At 36.4% G+C, this 20,400-nt stretch overlaps 2 protein-coding genes across 9 annotated transcripts; both read left to right on the top strand.

Moving 5' to 3' along the window:
• The first annotated feature begins 2,966 nt into the window (after positions 1 to 2,966).
• LOC140785614 (cyclin-dependent kinase inhibitor 1-like) lies at positions 2,967 to 4,196 on the top strand. Of its 2 annotated transcripts, none has more exons than XM_073133542.1 (4): positions 2,967 to 3,453; positions 3,535 to 3,563; positions 3,643 to 3,780; positions 3,882 to 4,196. In XM_073133542.1, the coding sequence occupies exons 1-4, from the start codon at positions 3,109 to 3,111 to the stop codon at positions 3,949 to 3,951; spliced, it is 582 nt and encodes a 193-aa protein (XP_072989643.1). In that variant the 5' UTR covers positions 2,967 to 3,108; the 3' UTR covers positions 3,952 to 4,196. The 2 variants fall into 2 exon arrangements, with proteins under 2 accessions (XP_072989643.1, XP_072989642.1); XM_073133541.1 differs by having other exon boundaries at positions 3,640 to 3,780.
• A 2,821-nt stretch (positions 4,197 to 7,017) lies between these two features.
• LOC140787516 (phosphatidate phosphatase PAH2-like) lies at positions 7,018 to 19,992 on the top strand. Of its 7 annotated transcripts, none has more exons than XM_073136473.1 (12): positions 7,018 to 9,975; positions 10,233 to 10,309; positions 10,451 to 10,816; positions 10,904 to 10,977; positions 12,529 to 12,613; positions 14,617 to 14,703; positions 14,854 to 14,926; positions 16,637 to 16,680; positions 18,129 to 18,257; positions 18,365 to 18,463; positions 18,657 to 18,806; positions 19,697 to 19,992. In XM_073136473.1, exons 1-11 carry the CDS (start codon positions 7,461 to 7,463, stop codon positions 18,711 to 18,713), a joined length of 3,606 nt encoding a protein of 1,201 aa, XP_072992574.1. In that variant the 5' UTR covers positions 7,018 to 7,460; the 3' UTR covers positions 18,714 to 18,806; positions 19,697 to 19,992. The 7 variants fall into 7 exon arrangements, with proteins under 7 accessions (XP_072992574.1, XP_072992573.1, XP_072992575.1 ...); XM_073136472.1 differs by having other exon boundaries at positions 10,445 to 10,816; XM_073136474.1 differs by lacking the exon at positions 16,637 to 16,680 and having other exon boundaries at positions 10,445 to 10,816; positions 14,834 to 14,926.
• The last annotated feature ends 408 nt before the right edge of the window (positions 19,993 to 20,400 follow it).

Raw genomic sequence — 20,400 nt, 5'->3', positions numbered from 1 at the left:
TATAATATATTCAAAGTTGTTATTGCTCTTATAATTCACACTTATTATTGACGTTACTCTTTATAGTTCATCTACATCTTTTTCAGACAAAATTGCAATAATAATATATTTTTTAAAAATTAGACTAATTTGTATGCGTATAGTTTAAACTTATATGTTTCTTTAGAAGATCGACTCGGTTCCAATTTATACTATTTAGCATACCAACCTATAATGTATCAAAGAGAAATTAAAATACTGCAAAATTACCTCCCTATTTTTAAGGAAAAATTACGGGCGGCAATAGTCGTATTAGTCAGGTTCGAAAAAGGATCACGATATTACAAGTGGGTCAGAATTTCTAAACATAATCAATATGACTAATTTATTAAATAAGTTATACGCATTATAAATTGGTCATCAGGCGGCACGCATTATTAAAATTTCTATAAGTTAATTGAATTACAAACAAATTTTTTTCATCTTATAAATAGATTAGTTGAGTTATAAAAGAGTTATCATATAATAAATATATTATGCTGTCGTAAATGAGTAGGTGAGGCATATCATAGACATGTTAAATATGTTAAACAAGTTGAGGTAATAAACGTGAATACGACATACTTAATAATTAGGTTATGCGGATTGATTCATTTATGACTCAAACTCATTTAAAATTGGGTTATTTCGTCGGGTTATCCAGTCAGGTCAACTTTTCCACCCATAGGGAAAAATGTCAAAGTTTAACTTTCTAAACTACTCTTACATGGCTTCAATTAAGCTTAGTCGAAAGCCTCCAACTAGGTAAACATGTTCTTTTCTTCATGTTAATGATGATCTTTTAGTACCCATACTGAAACTATTACACACACACTAAATAGCAACTTTGAGTGTGTACTCCAAAACAATTGAATTACATTTTTGTGATTTATACTCTCTTCTTTGATCAAAAGGAGTTGACAACATATAACCTCACTTTAATTGGCATCTTGCTATATTTTTAGGGGAAATTCAGTTTCTCACCCTACATGGCTACATTAAAGGATATTATGATGTTAGTCCTGCTCAATTATGACAGGTGGGATCATTGTGTGATTAGCTAAATTCTCTTTAATTTAGAGAAGCCTCAGCAATCTTGTAGGCCCATTACCATTCATAAGTTGCATTGGGCTGGAATTGGTCATGAGGTCCACTGTTATCTATTTTTTAAGATAAAATTAAAAATTTAATAGAATCATTATTGAGACTTTTTATTCTCACTGTATATATTTCTTTATCTCATCTCTTGAGATTAGAATTGTTTCCTTTTCGCTGTTTCTTTGTTGAGCCTTGGAAATAAATAGGGTGAGTTCAGTACTTTACCTCTAATCTCTTCCTTTAATTTCATCCAACCAATAGAATTGTGTGATACTCTATGAAAATGATCGAAAGTACCAATTATTGTGATTGATAGTACCAATCACCCATTCACTTTTTAAAGGTGAAACAGTCTTATTTAGTTTTCTTCTGATCCTATGAATCAAAACAAACCTTTCCTACTAGCTAAAACTCTCCACACCAAGAGACACCCAACTAAACTTCACCATTAAATCAAGTAATTAACAAGAGATTTAGGAAATTAATGGGAGGTTGGATAAGGAAGTAACATGATGATGGAAAGTGAATCCTTTTCCATGCTTCAAAGTTGAAACTATCTTTTTAGCCATAGGTGTTATTCTACCGTAATGCCTATTGTCTCCGAGCATTAGAATTAGTGCAAAAAGTTTTGTTGATGGCCCACTGAATATTTCACAGTCCACAAGTCAATTGATTGAGTTGTATGATTCATGGCATAATTAAAGTTATGCATGTCACAGTGGAGTAGCAGGAAGTGAGACTTTATATCATTCTCCTCCTCTCTTCAACACTCTGGACAAAAGGCAAATTTCTTTGCATGCTGATGCTCATGAAAATTATCACGGACTCATACCAAGTGACCGCTTTTGCGGATAAAGTTAAGTTATCCGAGGCACCTAGAGCTAATGCAAGAGTTATTCTGGATAGTATCGGGGACCATGTGGTGGGAGCCCACCACTTGTGAGGCAACTCGAGGTGGTAGGGCCCAGTGACTATTTTAGTTGTTTAATTGGTTGGTGGATAAGGACGACTCTAAACGGGCTTTTAACCCAAAAGCTATGGCGCTATATCGAGGTTTTTTTTTATTTTTTTATTTTTAACAAACCGGTAATTCTTTTAAATTTAAATATTAAAATACTCCATCTCCCAAACATAGTCTTTACTCTCTCTTTTTTTTTTCGTTTACTTTACCTTGGGATTTATCCTATTGCAGCATAATATTTCTCTAATTTATTCAGTTAATATATGTTTTTGAGAGAGATTCTGGGATTAGACTCTAATTAATATTTTTATCCTCCTAATGCAATGCATTAACTATGAGTTGATAGTTTACGTGTCCAAATGGACAAAAGGGAATATCTCAAATGTACCTGCCATAAATATTCTCTCTCGTACCTCTCCACTGGTAACACGTGGACGGCTGGATTTACGGAGTGAACTCATCTTGCTATCATGATCCCAGATGCTGTAATGATAGCCGTCAGCTTCGTACACCTGTCCGCAAATTGGCATCACACGGTCATGATTCGTCGGCATCTCCGCGCGATGGCATAATTGTGATTTGTTGGAAAATAAGGGGCTGAACGGTAAATTCGAGGGGGAATCCACAATTATTATTACGCTTCTGCCTACGTTCTCTGCCAGGTTGTCCGGACTCTGGACGTTACTAACTCTGCGCGCCACCGGCGTTAAGCGTGGAATTACTGGCTACGGTGGGGGGGATGTGGGAATTAACTGCGCCGTTAGCAGGAAAGTATAGGAGCTTTTTTGTCTTGAGAATTTTGCATCTCACTACCTATACTTTTGTCTCGTTGTGAAAACGTCCACTACGACCTCAGTGTATTTATTCTACAATCTACAACGCTCTTTGAGAGAATTTTCTGCAAAAACGCTAAAATGTAGGTGGTGATGTGAAAAAAAGCATCATTAAGAAAAGGGATTTGGTCACCTGCCTCTCCTTCTGTCTGTGTGTGTGTGTGTGTGTGTGTGAGAGAGAGAGAGAGAGAGAGAGAGATGGGGAAGTACCTGAGGAAATGCAAAGAGATCGGGGAACTCGCGGTAATGGAAGTGACACAAGTAGTCGGCGTGCGGACAAGAGCCAGGACGCTGGCTTTGGCGGCGGCGGAGGGGGCGAGATCTCGCGGCCGAAAGGCGGGGGCAGCGGCAGAGCTCCAGATCTCCTACCTCCAACTCCGGAGCCGTAATGTCCTGATGAAGCCGCGGACGACGAGAACGGAGCAGAATTCCGGCGGTCGGCGACGCTCCGCCGTAGATCTCGGCCGGATCTCGCGCTGCTCGAGCAATGCCTCCTGCGAGGTGCCGCCGGAAGAGCCGCCATTGCGGTATATCGACCGGGAGGTAAGCGGAACACCGAATTCGAATAGAGTTCTTCCCTCTTCCTTACTCGAATTTTAACGCTCTCCTCTGTTCTTCTTTCAGGACGACGGCGAGGACTGCAGCATAGGAAGGTTCGCATCCTTGCTCCGTGCTTTAATTTTCGCGCTTACCCTCGAAAATCTTCCACTCTGATTTCGATCTTTTCAGTAGAGAGACGACGCCGACGAGTGCTCTAAGGGACAAACGGGCCGATCTGGAATCGACCGCCGGGATGGCGCCGCCTGAGGCCGAGATCGAAGAGTTCTTCGCTGCGGCTGAGCGCGCGGAGCGGCGGCGGTTCGCTGACAAGTAAGCGCCTCGTCCATCCTCTCTACTCTACGTGCGCCTCCCAGCGCACGCTAGCTCAAGTCCCGGTAGGTTTCTAACGTGAGCCTCTCCTCCTCCCGTAGGTACAACTACGACGTCGTCGGCGACGCCCCACTGGAGGGCCGGTACGAGTGGGTTCGATTAAACCCATGACGGCGGAGAAAAATAAAATAAAAATCTTTTCATTTTTATTTTGGGGAAGTTATTGTACAGGTCGTAACCCTCTTCTTCTTCTTGTCTTTTATCCCCCATTCCTTCTTCTTTTGTAGTCTGTACGATGTTATCCAGAGAAGCTTCTTCTTTCCCAACTCTTGAAGTCCTCCGTCCTATATATATTTCGTCCGTTTCCTCCCGTTCCTTTAAATTTATTATTGTCTTCTTCTTTTTTTCCTTTCTAATTTCTTTTGCTAATCATTCTTGGGATTTGATATAGTTGCAAGGGAATTTTATTTTAAAATTTTCTTATAATTTACATCCTACCATATAACTATTTATTATTATGCATGTATGTTGCTTTTAATTTATTCTAACAACAGTTCATATTCCTATTACTTTTGAGAAGGAAAAAAAAGATATTTAAAATCTAATTCTTCATCTAGTTTTACATTAACATTAAAAAGTTATTCATTATAATCATTTTGTACTTATAATTATTTTAACTTATCTACACGGTAATAACCGACGGTTAGCAAAACTAGTAAGATATTTTTGAGTCATTTTAAATAAAATACACGAGTCATCCATATGGTACAATATAAATGATAATAAAATAAAAAATATTTTTGATAACTTTCTCTACATATTAATAATATTTTAGTATTACTAACTTGAATATATATATATAATTTGATTGTCTTTAACTCTAGCTGTGTGGTAGTCAATGAGGTTTCAGATTAGTTATAGGAAGGTGTCGTGCCGAGCATTTTCCATTCATTTCGAAATCCGAAGCCTGGCTAACGTGGTTTGCTTTGGATCCGGTGCGTGACAAATAGCAGATGCATAACAGCATAAGCGTTCAGAAGAAGGGTTAAGAAATTCTTTGCTACAAGATCAAAATGTGTGCACCAGGCTTTGTTTTTTTCTCTATTGGAATTTGTTATTATAGTCTGTACTAAAAGAAATCTTCACAAATAGTTTGATTAATTAAAATTATCAGAATGCAAAATTTGCATTTGAATTTTCTTGAACTGTGGACATATCTATACCCCAAGTCCAATGATGGCTTATGGAGAAGTGTGCAAGCTCTTTGTTGGATTGATCCTAAGATAACATTCTTTCAGCAAAACAATGTGTCAGAAAACATTATATATATATATATATATATATATAATATCAAAATTGCTGTACTCTTGTCATTTGCAATGCATGATAAGATAAATAAGATAGTAAGCATTATAGTATTTAGTATATCTAATAACATCATCTTCGATTATAGAAAACAAAAGTATACTAAGTAAGAGTTGCTAGATAGTTAGATAACTATAATATAATTGGGATACTAGATAACTTACTAATAGTTAGCTAGAGTAGTTATTATCATGAAAATATGTTTTATTTAAACATTCATTCACAAATTTATTTATTCATTTTAAAATAACACCATAAAAATTTATATATATATATATTTTTTTTAATTCCTATTAAAACTCAACATAGACAAGGGGATCTAAGTCAAATACTGTTGTTACCTTTGCTGATGGAAATTCCCAAAGTCTTAATCAACATCCTTCTACATTTAAGTCATATGAGATTTGTAAATTAAGACAGCCAGCTGGAGATTGTTTATATTCGTTTGAATTAAATCAACTAAGACTTGGCCTCAAGGAGGATTTGAATTATGATCACTGTTTAATTTCAAATTTCAAATACGTGCTTCACGTTTAACTCTTCCCTCTCTCCTACTTCGTCAAAGTAGTTGTTTTATTGTTTGTTATGTTTGAAGTACTTAGTTTATTGCAATTATTATTATTGTCTCTTTCTTTTATTTCGCATTCAAATTTGAAGTTTTTGCGTTGTTTCTGAATTATAAACGAGAGAACTTTTCTTGCACACAATATCCATCACCTCGATTGAAGCAAACTCGGAATAAGCTTCTTTAATTATATCCCTTTTTAATATCTATTGCATTGTTTTTGTATCCCTAACTACCATTCCAAACTATATAAATAAAGAAAGAAGGCTGTTAGGAAAATCTAGCGAGTCGTTCAAAGTTACTACCTAACGGTATTAATTGATTCTGTTCCCTGGTGCAACTACCAACTGTCCCAACCCTTTTCTTCTCACCGTATGGTGTACATAAGCCTCCTCTTACCCCTAGGATGCTAATAAATAATTAAGTTTGGGCTAAAAATTGTTCAATCTAGCTCATGATTAACTTATACCAGGGCTTGATATTAATCTATCCTTTATATATACTCTTTATTATTCACAATTTTGATTTCCATTCGATAAGAATTACAATTTTAATTTAAATTTTTAGAATAATCAATGAATTGATATGTATCGAAACAGATGTCCTAGTTTGAATACTACAAGATCTAATTTAAAATATAAATTTTTTATCTATTTAAATCACAATATAATTTTTAGGCGTATCAAAATATCTTAAACCTAAAAAAAGAAATTAAAATATAAAAAATAAAAATGATCGTTTTCAAGTAGTAGCTGAGTTAAGCTGTAACAGAACTTAAATTGTTTTAAACTAAAACTATTGATCGCATATTATTATCCAATTGATCTAATAAGATAGAGGACTAATACCAAACTAAATTCAATTCATTTAATCAGACTTATATGTGTCAGTTTGTGAGTCTTATTATCCAATAATATTGGTCCCATTTATTTTTAAAAAAATAAAAATAATAGTTGCCTCCTCATTCAATTCATCTGCTAACAAATTATCGGTTCTCACAAAGATAGAACATTCGTAAATTTTTTTTTTTTGAATTTTTAAAATTATAAAAATAAACTTATACATATATATATATATTAGTTTTAGTATGTAAATAAATGTCTTAAGTTTGAAGAGCTCAATCTTATTATTAATAATAATGAGATCTAAGATTTTTTTAAGTAGTCCCAAAGAGAGAGAGGGAGAGATTTTTTATTTTTTATTTTTATTTCGGGAGAAGTAAATTCGCTGTTTTCCACTGTGCCGTGGTGGGAATTGCAACCGATATATAGATGCCCAGAATAATCCCACCTTATTCCCGAATATTTAAATCGAATATACTTCTATTCCGCTCCCTTGTGCCTCTTCCGTAGTCCCCTAAATCTTCTCTCGTTATAGACTTCGTTGTAAGAGATCTCTTTTACGATTTCCCTTCTTTAGTTGGTTTTTGTCGATTAAAGACTCTTCCTTCTTCGATCTTGGTAACCGTAAAGATTGCATTTTTTAATTCTGCGAGAATCCAGTGCGATCGTGATTGTGGTTGTGGGCTGTCTGCTTTTCTTTTCCCTTTTCTTCTTTAATTCCGAGAGTCTTGGGAGATTTCGCAGGTTTTGCGATTGGTGTTTGACAAATTGCTTGAACGAGGCGAAGTTTAGAAGTTTCTCAAAGTTCTAATGTCGGTTTATTTGGATTCCGGATTGGATCGTGGTGAAGATTGAATCTTTTTGATGTTTGATGATTTGGGATATTGCCAAGTTGAGATCTTGGGAAGATGTATGCAGTGGGGAAGCTGGGCAGTTACATCACTCGCGGGGTTTACACCGTCTCTGGCCCATTCCACCCGTTTGGAGGAGCCGTCGACATTATTGTAGTCCAGCAGCAGGATGGCACCTTCAAGAGCTCGCCGTGGTACGTCCAATTTGGTAAATTCCAAGGGGTTCTCAAGACGAAGGAGAAGATAGTTACTATATCTGTCAATGGAGTGGAAGCTGGATTTCACATGTACTTGGATCATAAAGGGGAAGCCTTCTTTCTCATTGACGCTGACGGTGAAGAAGGAGAGTTTGTTGTGTCTCCAGTGTCATCCAGCGACGAGGGGGAGGAAAAAATGCAGAATGGCCGATTGAGCAAGATTCAGACTTGTGATTTCGATGGCCAGATTGAACCAATTGCACAGATGGACATGGGGAATGCGAAGATACTTGCAAGGACGACATCAAGGAGGTCTAAGATCTTTGGGCTTATGTTTGGTAGGAGGTCGTCAAAAGGGAATGATAAGGGTGGCAATGCGGAGAGAATAACTTCTTTGGAACGTGCAGAGATTGCAGCGAACCTCTTGGATGTGAAGTGGTCCACAAATCTCTCAACAGGTGACCGCAGGGTAGATAATTCTATGGGAAGACCATCTGAAAAATATGACATACATGTTTCTGATGTTGACAAAGAACAAAGTTCTCAAGTACAGGACAGCTTTAACCTTGATGAAGCGACCAATTCTTGTGCTGAGGACATCGATATTTCTGAGAGTAGCTTTATTCGAAGTAGTAATTTGGAGGAGAAGACAGGTAGTGATTCTCCATGTATAAGAGTCGAGGAGGAGGTGATAGAGATTCATGCATCTGAGACCAGTGACTTGATTGATAGAACTCTTTCAACTTCTGATCAGGTTGCATCAAATTCTACCTTTAAGATTCCAATTGTTGATATTCAAAGTCAAGAATTGAGTGCAGACTATAGTTCTTGTATTGTTCCTCATAAGGAAGATATGGAAGGTGAAAACCATTTTGAAGGGATCACATCCCATGAGGAAGTTGTAGAGATTTACACTTATGAGACTGGTGACGCAGATAGTACAAGTGAGATGACAAATAAATTAGTTATGCTAGACTCAGATGGAATTGAACTCCGTTCTCCCCGTTTAGCTTCATGTACTTATGGTACAATATTTGGTGAAAGGTTTGAGGATTCATCTGTTAGTGTTTCCAAGTATGAATTTCCAGAGGGAATTACTTCTGTCAGCTACTGTGGATCTGTAGGGAGCCCAACTGTTACGTTTAATGTTTTTACTGACAAGGGCCATGGGACTCTGGATTTGTCATTGGATGATGGTCTACATCTTAAAAGCTCTTCTGAAGTTCTGGTTGAGACAAATGGATTGATTTCTGATGTAAGGCCAGACCTGCAACCAGATGCTTGTGGAGGGGAAGAAAACCCAACTGACTGCCATGATCAAAATTTAGATATAGCAACAATTGAGAATTCTCATTCACAAAACTCTCAGGATAAGTATCCAAGCAAAGGGGCTTCTCTGGACACTATTGCAGAAGGTTCTAGTGCCGAATCTACACATGATGCATCTTCTGAACTAGTTCTGAAGGGGTTTCATTCTCCAATAAGTGAAGACTTGTTGTTTTCTAAAGCCGGAGTTAGATTTTCTGAAAAGTTATCAGGAAACCTGGATCAGGAAAAATGGACGTGCAGTAAAGATATTAATATTTCTGCTACTCAAATTCAAATTGAAGAAAGAGATGCCACAGAACCCAGATTGCTCCAGCCTACTAGTAATACTGATGAAGTAGATCCAAGAATCATGTTGACCTTTCCTGATTCCTGCAATTCAAACAATCAAGAAGTACAAAATATCAGGGGGGAAGTTGATGCAAACAAATCGTGCTTTATAAGTAGAGATAACTACGCTCCCGAATTTTGTGCCACCCCTAGGTCTACAGAATTTGCAGAACCTACTGTGTCTTTATCTGAGATCTTAGAGGACATTCAATTTCCATTCTGCGATAGTGAAAGTTCTGATACTAAAGAAGCTGTCCAAGAGTTAGTAGGCAATGATGCAGCAACAGGAACTGGAGATTATCAATTGCTAAGTGGAGAAGATGATTTAGCAGAGTATGAAGCAGATGGCCTAAAGCATGACAAACCTTCTGAAGGTTATTCTGATTTGTTGAGGCCTCACTCTATTCCAATAAGTATTCCTGGAGCTGGGATATCATCCGAAGAAAGTAAACTGGCAGCAAGATCTTTACCCAATATCCGTTCTGATATACATGATCTTGAAAGATCCAATCATCTTCACCCTCTAAGTTGCTCGTTAAATTCAAAACATCAAAACTATCATCTGAAAGCAGTCAAGAAAGTAACTTTTGGCTCTTCAAAGTTGGGGGCAGATGCTCAAAATGTGGAAGAAGGTCGGCTTGCACCTGAGCTTGCTGGAACAGTTCCTGACGCTGAACATGAGGGCGACCAGAACGTAAATTTTATCAACCCTGTGGTTGGTGAGTACTTTGCCTTCTAATTCTTAGCCCTACTGTAAGAAGACTTTTTATGAAGTTATCTAATTCTTTCGTTTAATTTTCTGGAATTGCTCACATAAATTTCTGCCTACTTATTGCAAACCAAATTGTGTTGTAGCTGATTTTTTTTCAGATTATTTTTCTTGGTCAACTAGAAAGGGCTGACATAATGTTGGATTGGCGCATCTGCTTGAATTTACAAATATCTCAGGCTCTCTATTATGATCTACTTTGTGCAGAGTTATCCCTCTGCAAGCACTTGTTGTTTGAAGGAATGGGAGAGGATGCTGCTCGTAAAGCATTTGATTCTGAAAAGGTGAACTTGGAGAAGTTTCGGGCCTTGGGTCCATCACTTGTGAAAAATGATAAATTAATTATCAGAATTTCTGGTCGTTATTTTCCATGGGATGCAGCTGCAACTGTTGTCTTGGGCATGGTTTCTTTTGGTCAGGAACAGATATTCGAACCTCAAGGTATGATTGCTGTGGATCAACTTGAAGAGAATCTCAAGACAAATGATTCAAGGACCATTGAGGTATCTGGAGGAAGCTGGAGCCAGAGGATTTGGCCATTTGGTTTCAAAAGATCAAGGCCCATAAGTACTGTTCACACATCTCGCGAAGGTGCCGATGAGAATGTAGGTTCTACTATCGAGAGTGTGGGGCACTTAATGGGAGAAAATGACGTACACAAAGCCAAGAATATGAAAAGGAAGGTGCCTTCACTAACTCCATCATCTGAGGAGCTTGGTTCCCTGAATCTCAAAGAGGGCCCAAATGTGGTAACCTTTAGTTTCTCGACTCCAGTGCTTGGGCAGCAGAAGGTTGTTATTTCCGTCAGATTCCTCTCTGATGTCACTCTTCAGGTTTCTCATGTAGTTCCTCATATTTATTTGGTTATATTTCAACAGGTGGATGCCAGGATATATCTATGGAAATGGAATACACGCATTGTCATTTCAGATGTGGATGGAACAATCACCAAGTAAGTTCTGAACTCCAATGTTATATGATACTAGCAGGTCGACTAATTTAATTAGGCCAGTTTTGTCTCAGACAGCAGCTACTACATTCCATTTTTATCATGGTTCTGAGTTTCACAAGAAACTGATGCCAATAATCATCTTTCTTTATTAGAATCCAAACAGATTTTAGGTATCCTCTCCCGTGCAGGTATCCCCGCGAGGGCAAAAAAAAAAAGATGTAAGAATAGTCAGCATAGTTGTCTAAAAAAATGTGAACTTTCGATATTCCCATTAGCTCTTTCGCTTCTATTTTCTCTCCGTACAGAAAAATATATTTTTAGCAGAAATAGATCTGTGTCAGCCAGGACAGGAGTGCAACTGACCTTGATGCTAATAAATCCATAGGTTTCAGTGTGCCATGGGGCTGTCTTGGAGTTTTTGACTGATTCGAAATTTTGTTTAAGCCGGTTTCAGTCATTTTAAACTGCCCAAAAAATTAGTATTGCTATCTAAAGTTCTAAAATCTCTCTCTCTCTCTCTCTCTTACTCATCTATTGAGATACACAGAATGGCCCTATTTACATGCCTCCACTAGTCTTTGTGAGGGAAATAGCGAGAGTGAGTGTGAAACAAATTTCATCACCAAGATGTGCATAATTTTATTTTCTTCTTGTAATATCTTTTTGCTGCCTTCTCCTTCAATCTTCCTCCTAGCCTACCTCTGTTTATTAACTGCCTCCTCCATTGCCAGCAGCAGCAACCACCAATGATCCATCCTGATCTAGTTCTTTGTGATGTTCCATTATGATAGAGGGGGTAGTTTAGGTTTCCCTAATTTAATTTGTTTTCTAAATTTTTTCTACTTTTATAGTTTATTCTTTTTTCTGAATTTAATTGACTTATATATATATATATATATATATATATATATATATATATATTAAAGGAAGACTGAAACCGAAATCTCCCTGAAAGTGGAGAATGGGATGGCCACAACCAACCAGGACTCCTAACATTCTATCTTTTTAGGGACCAAGCCAAACTGTATATATATATATAATCATGTGGCATATGAGTGATCCTGAGAAGAAAGGGATATTTAAGTAATGTTTCTTGTGCATCTGGGCAGTATTATTTTTTTGTATTTTGTGGGAGAAATTGTATACCTTGATAGGTTCATCTTTCCAAATTGCTTCCTGGTATGCACGAACTGGCAAAAGACTGGTTACCTTCCGTGAAAAGATAGGCAAGTCAGACACCATATTATATTGGAGGCGAAAATATTGTATCATTGCCATCGTTCTGCACCACCCTATTTGTTGATATATGACCCTTCTCTTCCTTATCTGTGTCCTCAATATTAGTCTTTGTGTGACTTATCTGGTTTCATCCCTACAACCCTATTTGATATATTTTGAAGCTTTGTGTAAATTTTAAACTGCATACTAATCTTTGCTGTTTCTTTGCTTGTGTGCATAGTTCTATTCTCTGTTTGCTTCCTTTTTTGTATTCTTGGAGGATCGGTATCATCTGCATTTCTGATTTTATTTTCTACAATATCCAATCGACAGGTCAGATGTTCTTGGCCAGTTCATGCCGCTGGTTGGTGTAGATTGGTCTCAGACAGGTGTTACACATTTATTTTCCGCAATCAAGGTTCGGCACATATTCTCAGACTTGTCGAAGTTGCAACTTAACATTTAACTTTTCTGTCTATATACATTTGCTTTTCATATTGTCACACAAGATTAGGAGTTAGGATGAATTTCATCTTTACTAGCTGTGGACTTCTGGCTTTGTTGACCATTCAATGTTAGCTGTACTCTCCACTCTCTCTATCCAAGGACATGATCTTAGAACATCATGTATGAAAAATGCTATCTATAACCATTCTCATGTTAAAAATATTTGAAATTGGAAATGTGTGTTTCTATCTTAAAGCTTACTTCAATTATCAGTGTTAATTTTGCTAGATTCTTTTTCTGGCTCCATGTATGGATAGATATGCCCAAAATTATTTGGGAAATCCTTGCTTTCCCAACTGAATTTGAGGTGCCCTGGTTCAGATGGCTGGGTACTGTATTTGGCCTCCGTACTATGAACACTGAATGGGTACATACTTCTTGCTGCCGGCAAATGTCAGCTAGACTTTTCCGGATGACTATCCTAAATTCTTAAAATTCCCAACTGAACTACACATTGTATGACATATAAATATATAATATCCATATTACCGGAGAACTATCCCAAGGACATCATATCTCATGATCATATTACTAAGAAACTTTTCGAGTAAGCAGTAACCAAGGACTTATTGTATGTCGTACTCGATGATCATGGCTCAGTACAAAGATACTACTTCACTGTTCTGTGCAGAATGATGAGGTGCTAGGGCTCTTTGAAATTATGCTAGAAAAGAAAGTTCCCTATCTGGTCAATGATATATGTAATGAATCCATGCATATTAACACAAAAGCCCATAGAAATAATCAAAGAACCAATGAACTTAGATGGAGAAATGTAAACCCCTTGAACGTATAAATACCAGGATGGGAATTTTTATTTCACAAGTTCAAATGAATCACAAGTTTGAAAAATTACCTTTAATAGATGCACAATACATTTTCTGAGAAAAGCCATCAAATTAGTCCTTCTCTCAATTGATTTTATAAAGTTTTTAGTCTCATTGCTTCTGATCTCCATGAAATGGCTTTGCCTTTTCTCCATCTATACCTCACCACTCAAATCAACCTTTGAACCTGCAAACATAGTGGGTTTTCCAGGTTTGTCAAAAAATCTTCTGCCTCCCCTGTAAGACTTTTTTCCTATCTGTTTTATTTTTCCACAACACCCCTATACTAGAATTTTCATCAGTGCACCTTCTTAACTGGCCAACTTTTAAGATAGATTAACACCATTGTGTTTTACAAAATTTTGTCCCAAGTGATGATGGTGCATGTCTATTGAATCACTTCATCACTTCAATATGGAATATACAGGAAATTCTGTATCACTATAGATCAGGAGAACCTATTTGGAGAACATGGAGATGATTAATTTTTGGATGACTTGTTATACTACCATCACGAGTCATCATTTGAAGGATGAGGCTGGAGATGAGCATTTGACATTTTGGCTGTGATGATAATAATCCTTATGTTGGCTTTCTGATCATGATAACCGCTTTATCTTGGCATTCTTTCTTTACAATACATTGATTGCGCACGTGAGATTGTATAAAATGCTACTATGAACAGGCCTGTAGATATAGCTGTCTTAGCTTATGGACTCCCAAAATCTCTCCCATACATTTGAGGAATAATAGTTTTTCTTTACTGTACTTATCATTAAACTTTACATTCTTTCATCATTATGTTATCTTCTTGGCTTTTTTGCATGCCTTTTTCCCCAATTCTAAAGCATAGGAGGTGAGGAGATAACCACAAAAGGTCAATCTTTTTTTCTTAAACTTTGGTTGCTTAATTTCTATTTGTAATGGAACTGAAAGGATCTAAGGATGGATTAGAAGATAATTCCAATTGGTTATGATATAAAGTGGATCTTGTGGAATCATATTACTCTTTTGAAAGAGCTTCACTTTATTATGCTCAAATATCTTGGATTTTAAGCTTTGATTATTGTTGCATTTCTTTTAACAGGAAAATGGATATCAACTGCTATTTCTCAGTGCACGTGCTATTTCCCAGGCTCATCTGACAAGGCAATTTCTTTTCAATCTTAAACAGGTAATATGTGGTGAATTCAGCTAATCTCTGCAGTCCAGTATTTTAATCTGTCCATGCATCCACTTCTTCTATACGTACTTTTTTTAAGTAAAAACCCTTGGATATTTAAGGGATTTTATCTTATTCCTAGCCCTGCATTTGGGTTTGCAGGATGGCAAAGCGCTCCCTGATGGCCCAGTTGTCATATCTCCTGATGGACTCTTTCCTTCACTTTACAGAGAAGGTAAATGCAATCTGTAACCTCTTCATGGAGTTATCCTTTTGGAAAAGTTCTCTTCTTTCACAGTTAACACCTTTATTGTGAACTGGATGCACCATTGTTTTTTCTTTTATTTCTCAGCATCTTTACTGTATGCTAACTCTATATTCCTGGTCTGTCTTGACTTATCATACTTGGTGTACTGCAATTATGGTTACTATTGTTGATTAAGATCCAATATTTTATCCAGATTACAAATCTTTTATGTCATTGCTCTGCGTTAATACTTGAAAGTTGGAATTTGATGCTATGCATGTTTGAATGGATGCCGCTAGATTATGGATTACAAAGTAACATTCAAAAAAGCTAAAATTGCTTCCATCAAACTGCACATCAGTGTTAAGTGTTAACAACAATATTAGATTTTTATGGGTCTATCAGCTTGAGAAGGCCTAAGCTGGCAAATTGAATGAAGAAGAGGATAATATAGTAATATGGAAATATATTTATGGGCACTAGAGGGAATAAATATACTACTATGGAATAATGGAAGTTGATAGAGAATGTCTCAACTGAATTTGGTTAGAATCCTTTTTTACTTTAAAATGAAGGTGATTTGAAATTTTAAATAACATCACTTGTGTCTAACATAATGTCGACTCTTTCATGATTCCCGCAATTGGTAAACTACTGAAATTTATGATCGTTTAGATACTTTATGGTTAGATGGTAGGTTCTATATTCATCTCCTTCTTAATTGTTTTGTCAAAATTGACTTCATATTATACTTATAATCACTATTGCCCATTCCTCAAGAATATCATGTTTCAATCTATACATCACAACATTAGAAGAAACAAGTGAAGTTCAATCTATCAATTCTATGGCACCTTGATTGTGCAGGTGCTCGATATATCTTTATTTTTTTTGTTAAGTAAAATGTTTTGAGACTACTATATTCAAGCTCTGAAGTTGGTTTTCCTTTTTCCTATGTATTTTAGTTATCAGAAGAACTCATGAATTCAAGATCTCATGCCCATAGTTTCCAGTTTCTGCCGATCCCGATCCAGGCTGAAACCAGCTAGTTTGGCTAGTTTCGGCTTGTAGCCACCTGCAGCAGCAACAGCTAGAGAGAGAGAGAGGGAGAGAGAGAGGGAGAGGAAGAGAGTGAGGGAGAGAGAGAGAGAGAGAGAGAGAGAGAGAGAGGGAAAAAGGAAGAGAGAGTGAGGGAGAGGGAAAGATAAAAAAAAAGGGTGAGAGAGAGAGAGAGAGAGGAAGAGAGGGTGAGAGAGAGGGAAAGATAAAAAAAAGAGGGTGAGAGAGAGAGAGAGAAAGAGAAAGATAGAAAAAAAAGTGTGGGAGAGAATGGATACTTCAGACTAATAGTTAGAGGAATAGGAAAGAAGAGAGGGAGGAAAAGAGATTTTTACTTTTTAGGCTTTACATGTGTAATTATTATTTCTTATTTTTTTATAATTTTTTCTAAATTTTTAGAAATTTCTCAACATTTTTAATAATATTTAAAATTTTATTTAATTAAAATAGTCCGATTCGATACAGGCGGCCGATACGGCCGATACGTATCGTTTTTCCGAACGGCCAATCCCGATCCCGATACTGATTTTTGGAACCTTGCTCATGCCTTATATCTTTATTTTTTTGGTTAAGTAAAAGGTTTTGAGACCACTATATTCAAGTTCTGAAGTTGGTTTTCCTTTTTCCTGTGTATTTTAGTTATCAGAAGAGCTCCTCATGAATTCAAGATCTCATGCCTTGAGGTGAGTTTTCTCTTGTCGGATTTTCTAATTTCTGCTCCCATCTTCTATTTTCTCTAGTTATATTCATCTAGTCTGCATGATATATATAAAAAAAATGATCTCCCAAGTGTTCTTTTTGTGAATGATCTACTTGAAAGAGCTCAATTCTTTTATTCGTCTAACCTGATTCACCATCAGATCTTTGAACTATAGAAACTTTTTATACTAGAATGAGTAATTGCATTTGTAACTGAATTGTAACGGGAGAAAGGAATTCTGCAAAACTTAAGGAATCAGACAAGAAAGGGTATGAGGCGACTTTTGGGGCATATCAAAGCTAACCTTGTACCTTATGAAATTTTTGGCAACTAGAAAGATTAATAATATGTTGACTAGACTATCAATGAGATTATTAATGGTGAAACATCCAGTTTGAAAAATCCTCTCAGTTGACTCACAAGACTTGATCAAGCCAAATGTTTGATTTAATCCCTTAGGCTCAGGAACCTAGATAGAAGCACAATAGTAAATCTTGAAGTGGTCCCTAAGTCTAATAAAACTTGGGCTTCTGGATAAAGCAAGAAAATGCTACTCGTATGTTGAATCGGAAAAAGATTGGGTTGGCCATTCAAAGTGTTCAGTATTATGTGTGGCAGTATTGCAATGTTAGTGTTACATGATTATCTTTGTAGCGCTTTGTTTTCCCCTGGTTACTGTATCATAGGATATACAAAAAAATTCTTTATTGAACACTTGAGTTCTGTGAAGCTTTTTACCTCTAAAGCTTATTACAGCTCTTGATCTAACTGGGAAATTTCCAACTATTGATGTAGATCAGGTATCTTATGCCTTTTCATTATGGGGTGTAAATAAGCCAAGCTAGAGCGAGCTAGCTCCAACTTAGGCTCGGCTCAAAATTAATCTCGCGCCTAGTTTGGAATTCAGGCTCGGCTTCTCAAGTATAGCCCAGCTAGATCGAGCCCAAGCTTGGTTGGAGGAGAGGAGGAGGCCGACAAAGTGGTTGATTGGAAGAGGAGAAGGTGACTAGGTTTGTGAGAGAGAATATTATTAAACTTAGGGTTAAATAGAGATAGGAGCCATTGGATCAAAGATCTAATGGTTATAAATATATTTATATATAATATATATATATATAATATTAATAAATATTATATTTGAGTCGAGCCTGAGCAAGCTGGCTCCGGTTTAGGTTCCGCTCAAAATTCATATTGAGCTCAAAAATAAGTTGAGCTAAGTCGAGCCAAGCTTGAGCCTCGTTTATTTTTAACACCCTTACTTTCATCTTTCCAATTTACTCTGTTTTTTTGTGGTTGTTTACATCTGTGCAACTCTGTATTATTTTTGCATCCTATTACGTAATCTTTTTCTGAATTTGTATTTCTTCATCAGAAGGTTCATAACTTCGTATCTTTGGGAAAATAAATAATTTGCAAAGTTCATTTTTTCAGGTAATCAGAGAATTATTTCCTCCTGATTGCAACCCATTCTATGCTGGATTTGGAAATAGAGATACGGATGAGATTAGTTATCTTAAAGTTGGAATTCCTATTGGCAAGATCTTTATAATCAATCCCAAGGTAAGTTTCTGGTGAACCAATAATCAGTAATATGGGGATACTAAGTGATTCATCTATGTATAGTTCAGGGAGCATATATAGTGGGTAATATCTTTGTAAATCCACAGGGTGAAGTTGCTGTGAACCGTCGAGTTGATACAAGATCTTATACTTCACTTCATGCATTGGTCAATGGGATGTTTCCACCAACATCGTCCTCTGAACAGGTTGACTATTACATGGCATAACTGTATTACCCAGAATTTTGGTAGTTCGCCTGATATGCAATATAAATTATGAATGATGATCCACATATAGATATATTGTCAATATATTCGGTGTACATTGCAATGTATTTTCTATATACTGTTAGGATAAATGTCAACTTCTGCAATAACTTAACTGAATTGTTGTCTTTAGGAGGATTATAATTCCTGGAACTACTGGAGATTGCCTCTACCTGAAGTTGATCTGTGAACGAAAATTACCTTTCTGTTCAAGAGTAATCCAACTAACCACATGGGGTGTTAAGCAGGGGTAGAAAAATATGCATTCATTGAGACCCTTCAGGTACAGTAATCACTTTCCTGCAGTTCAGTTATATTTTTGCTACAAGTATATGTAGGTTTTGCTCAAGTGTTATCCATAGATCCTTTTGTGAAGTCAGCATTTTGCGAACCTTGTTAGGTCTTATGAGAATCCTACAGACATAAATAAAGGAAAAAATAGTTATCTTACAAATAAAGCCAGAAAGGAGGAATTTTCTGTTTCTTGCCTGATGTTTGAAGCACTTAAATGTTATGCCATTTTTGTCTTGTAAGGAAGTATCAACCATTAAACTTAAGGTAAGATATCTGTTATGAGGTTACTAATTTTAGATGGGGTATTCACACTTTCTTTCAAGAGAAAAAAAATCAAGTATATTGTCATATAGATTATAAATTGTTTGTTCTTGAAACCTGACGTTCACTAAGGTTTTAGTCAGATCTGAATTGTCACTCGTATATAATTTTTGTAATATATTAGCCTATAGTTCTTAGACTTCTTACTTTTTCAAAGTTCCTTTCCCTATCACTTGTGGCTAAGGCCTTTCGTGATTATGAATTTGAAAACTTCCTGTTGCAACTCTGTTTCTTTTGTCTTTGACAAACATGCATGAATGGGAGGATCAATATAAGTACATGCCTGCCCCTTCATATCTTTAAACATTGTGACAGAAACAGGGTTCTTTTCTCTTCACTGTTACGATAGACAGATCATTTACTTACAGATACAGCAAAACTTTTATGTTTTTAGCTAGATTGGCATTCATCTGGCACAAATTTATTAGCAATCTCGTGATCCTATTCAAATGATCAGTTAGAATATTTTCTTTGATATCCGCAACTCATTTCTCCCCCTTGTTGGCTTGCTTATATTTGCCTTTGATTCTTGTGCTCATAAATGCTGCACTTTTGCAGGCAAAGCACTGCTTGGTACTGATTGGTCATCTGATTGACACTGTATATAGCAACCAACAAATTTGTTTTCTTGTACAATGAGGTCATATGAGCTATGTAACTTTTTCTTACAACTTTTAGTTACTGTATAGAAAAAGTTGGCAGTTACAAATAAATGTAACATTCGATATGTATCTTATTTCATTCTGAAGCACAATACAATTGGGTTGATTAACCATGTCAATGTAACTTGTAAATGACACAGCAATTGAGCCTTATTTGATACTGAAAGAGGAATTAATTCACTCGTTACAAAATTACATTTTCTTTTTTATTTTTTGATCTTTCTGAACTGGATTGTAGTTTGACCTCTCCCTGTTTGATCCAAGTGATTCAAGAAACTGCAAGGTGCTGAACTTGTTTTATTTTTATGGAAGACTGTAAACTTCGCCGAAAAAGGATACCATTCAAAAGATCACAGTGCATGGTTATACGAAACTAGAATGAAACTTCAACTACATACGGCAAGCTATTAAATACTATTGAAAGATTTTCATGCGTATGTGGTTAGCTAAATGAATCACTATGTGCATTCCTGTTTTCTCCCATTCTTTACCTAACTGTTTTCTTTTTCTTTTTCTCTGATTAAGGATTGTATTTAGCAGCGGAATGCTCGTTCACAGTGTAACGCAGAGCCATCCAGCCTGAATTAGAATCGACTGCAA

This window comes from Typha latifolia, chromosome 4 (assembly GCF_019914945.1).
Source record: "Typha latifolia isolate L0001 chromosome 4, TyphaL0001v2, whole genome shotgun sequence".
NCBI lineage: Eukaryota > Viridiplantae > Streptophyta > Magnoliopsida > Poales > Typhaceae > Typha > Typha latifolia.
The sequence above is the reverse complement of the archived record's forward strand: the minus strand, read 5'-3'. Positions and strand labels throughout refer to the sequence as shown.

Excerpts from the sequence above, each read along its gene's own strand:
- LOC140785614 (XM_073133541.1), top strand. The coding sequence starts at position 3,109 with ATGGGGAAGTACCTGAGGAAATGCAAAGAGATCGGGGAACTCGCGGTA. Across the intron at positions 3,454-3,534 it reads TGCGGTATATCGACCGGGAG|GACGACGGCGAGGACTGCAG; the intron begins GTAAGCGGAACA and ends TTCTTCTTTCAG. Across the intron at positions 3,781-3,881 it reads CGGCGGCGGTTCGCTGACAA|GTACAACTACGACGTCGTCG; the intron begins GTAAGCGCCTCG and ends CTCCTCCCGTAG.
- LOC140787516 (XM_073136470.1), top strand. The coding sequence starts at position 7,461 with ATGTATGCAGTGGGGAAGCTGGGCAGTTACATCACTCGCGGGGTTTAC. Across the intron at positions 12,614-14,616 it reads ATTTATTTTCCGCAATCAAG|GAAAATGGATATCAACTGCT; the intron begins GTTCGGCACATA and ends TTCTTTTAACAG. Across the intron at positions 14,927-16,636 it reads TCCTTCACTTTACAGAGAAG|TTATCAGAAGAGCTCCTCAT; the intron begins GTAAATGCAATC and ends TGTGTATTTTAG.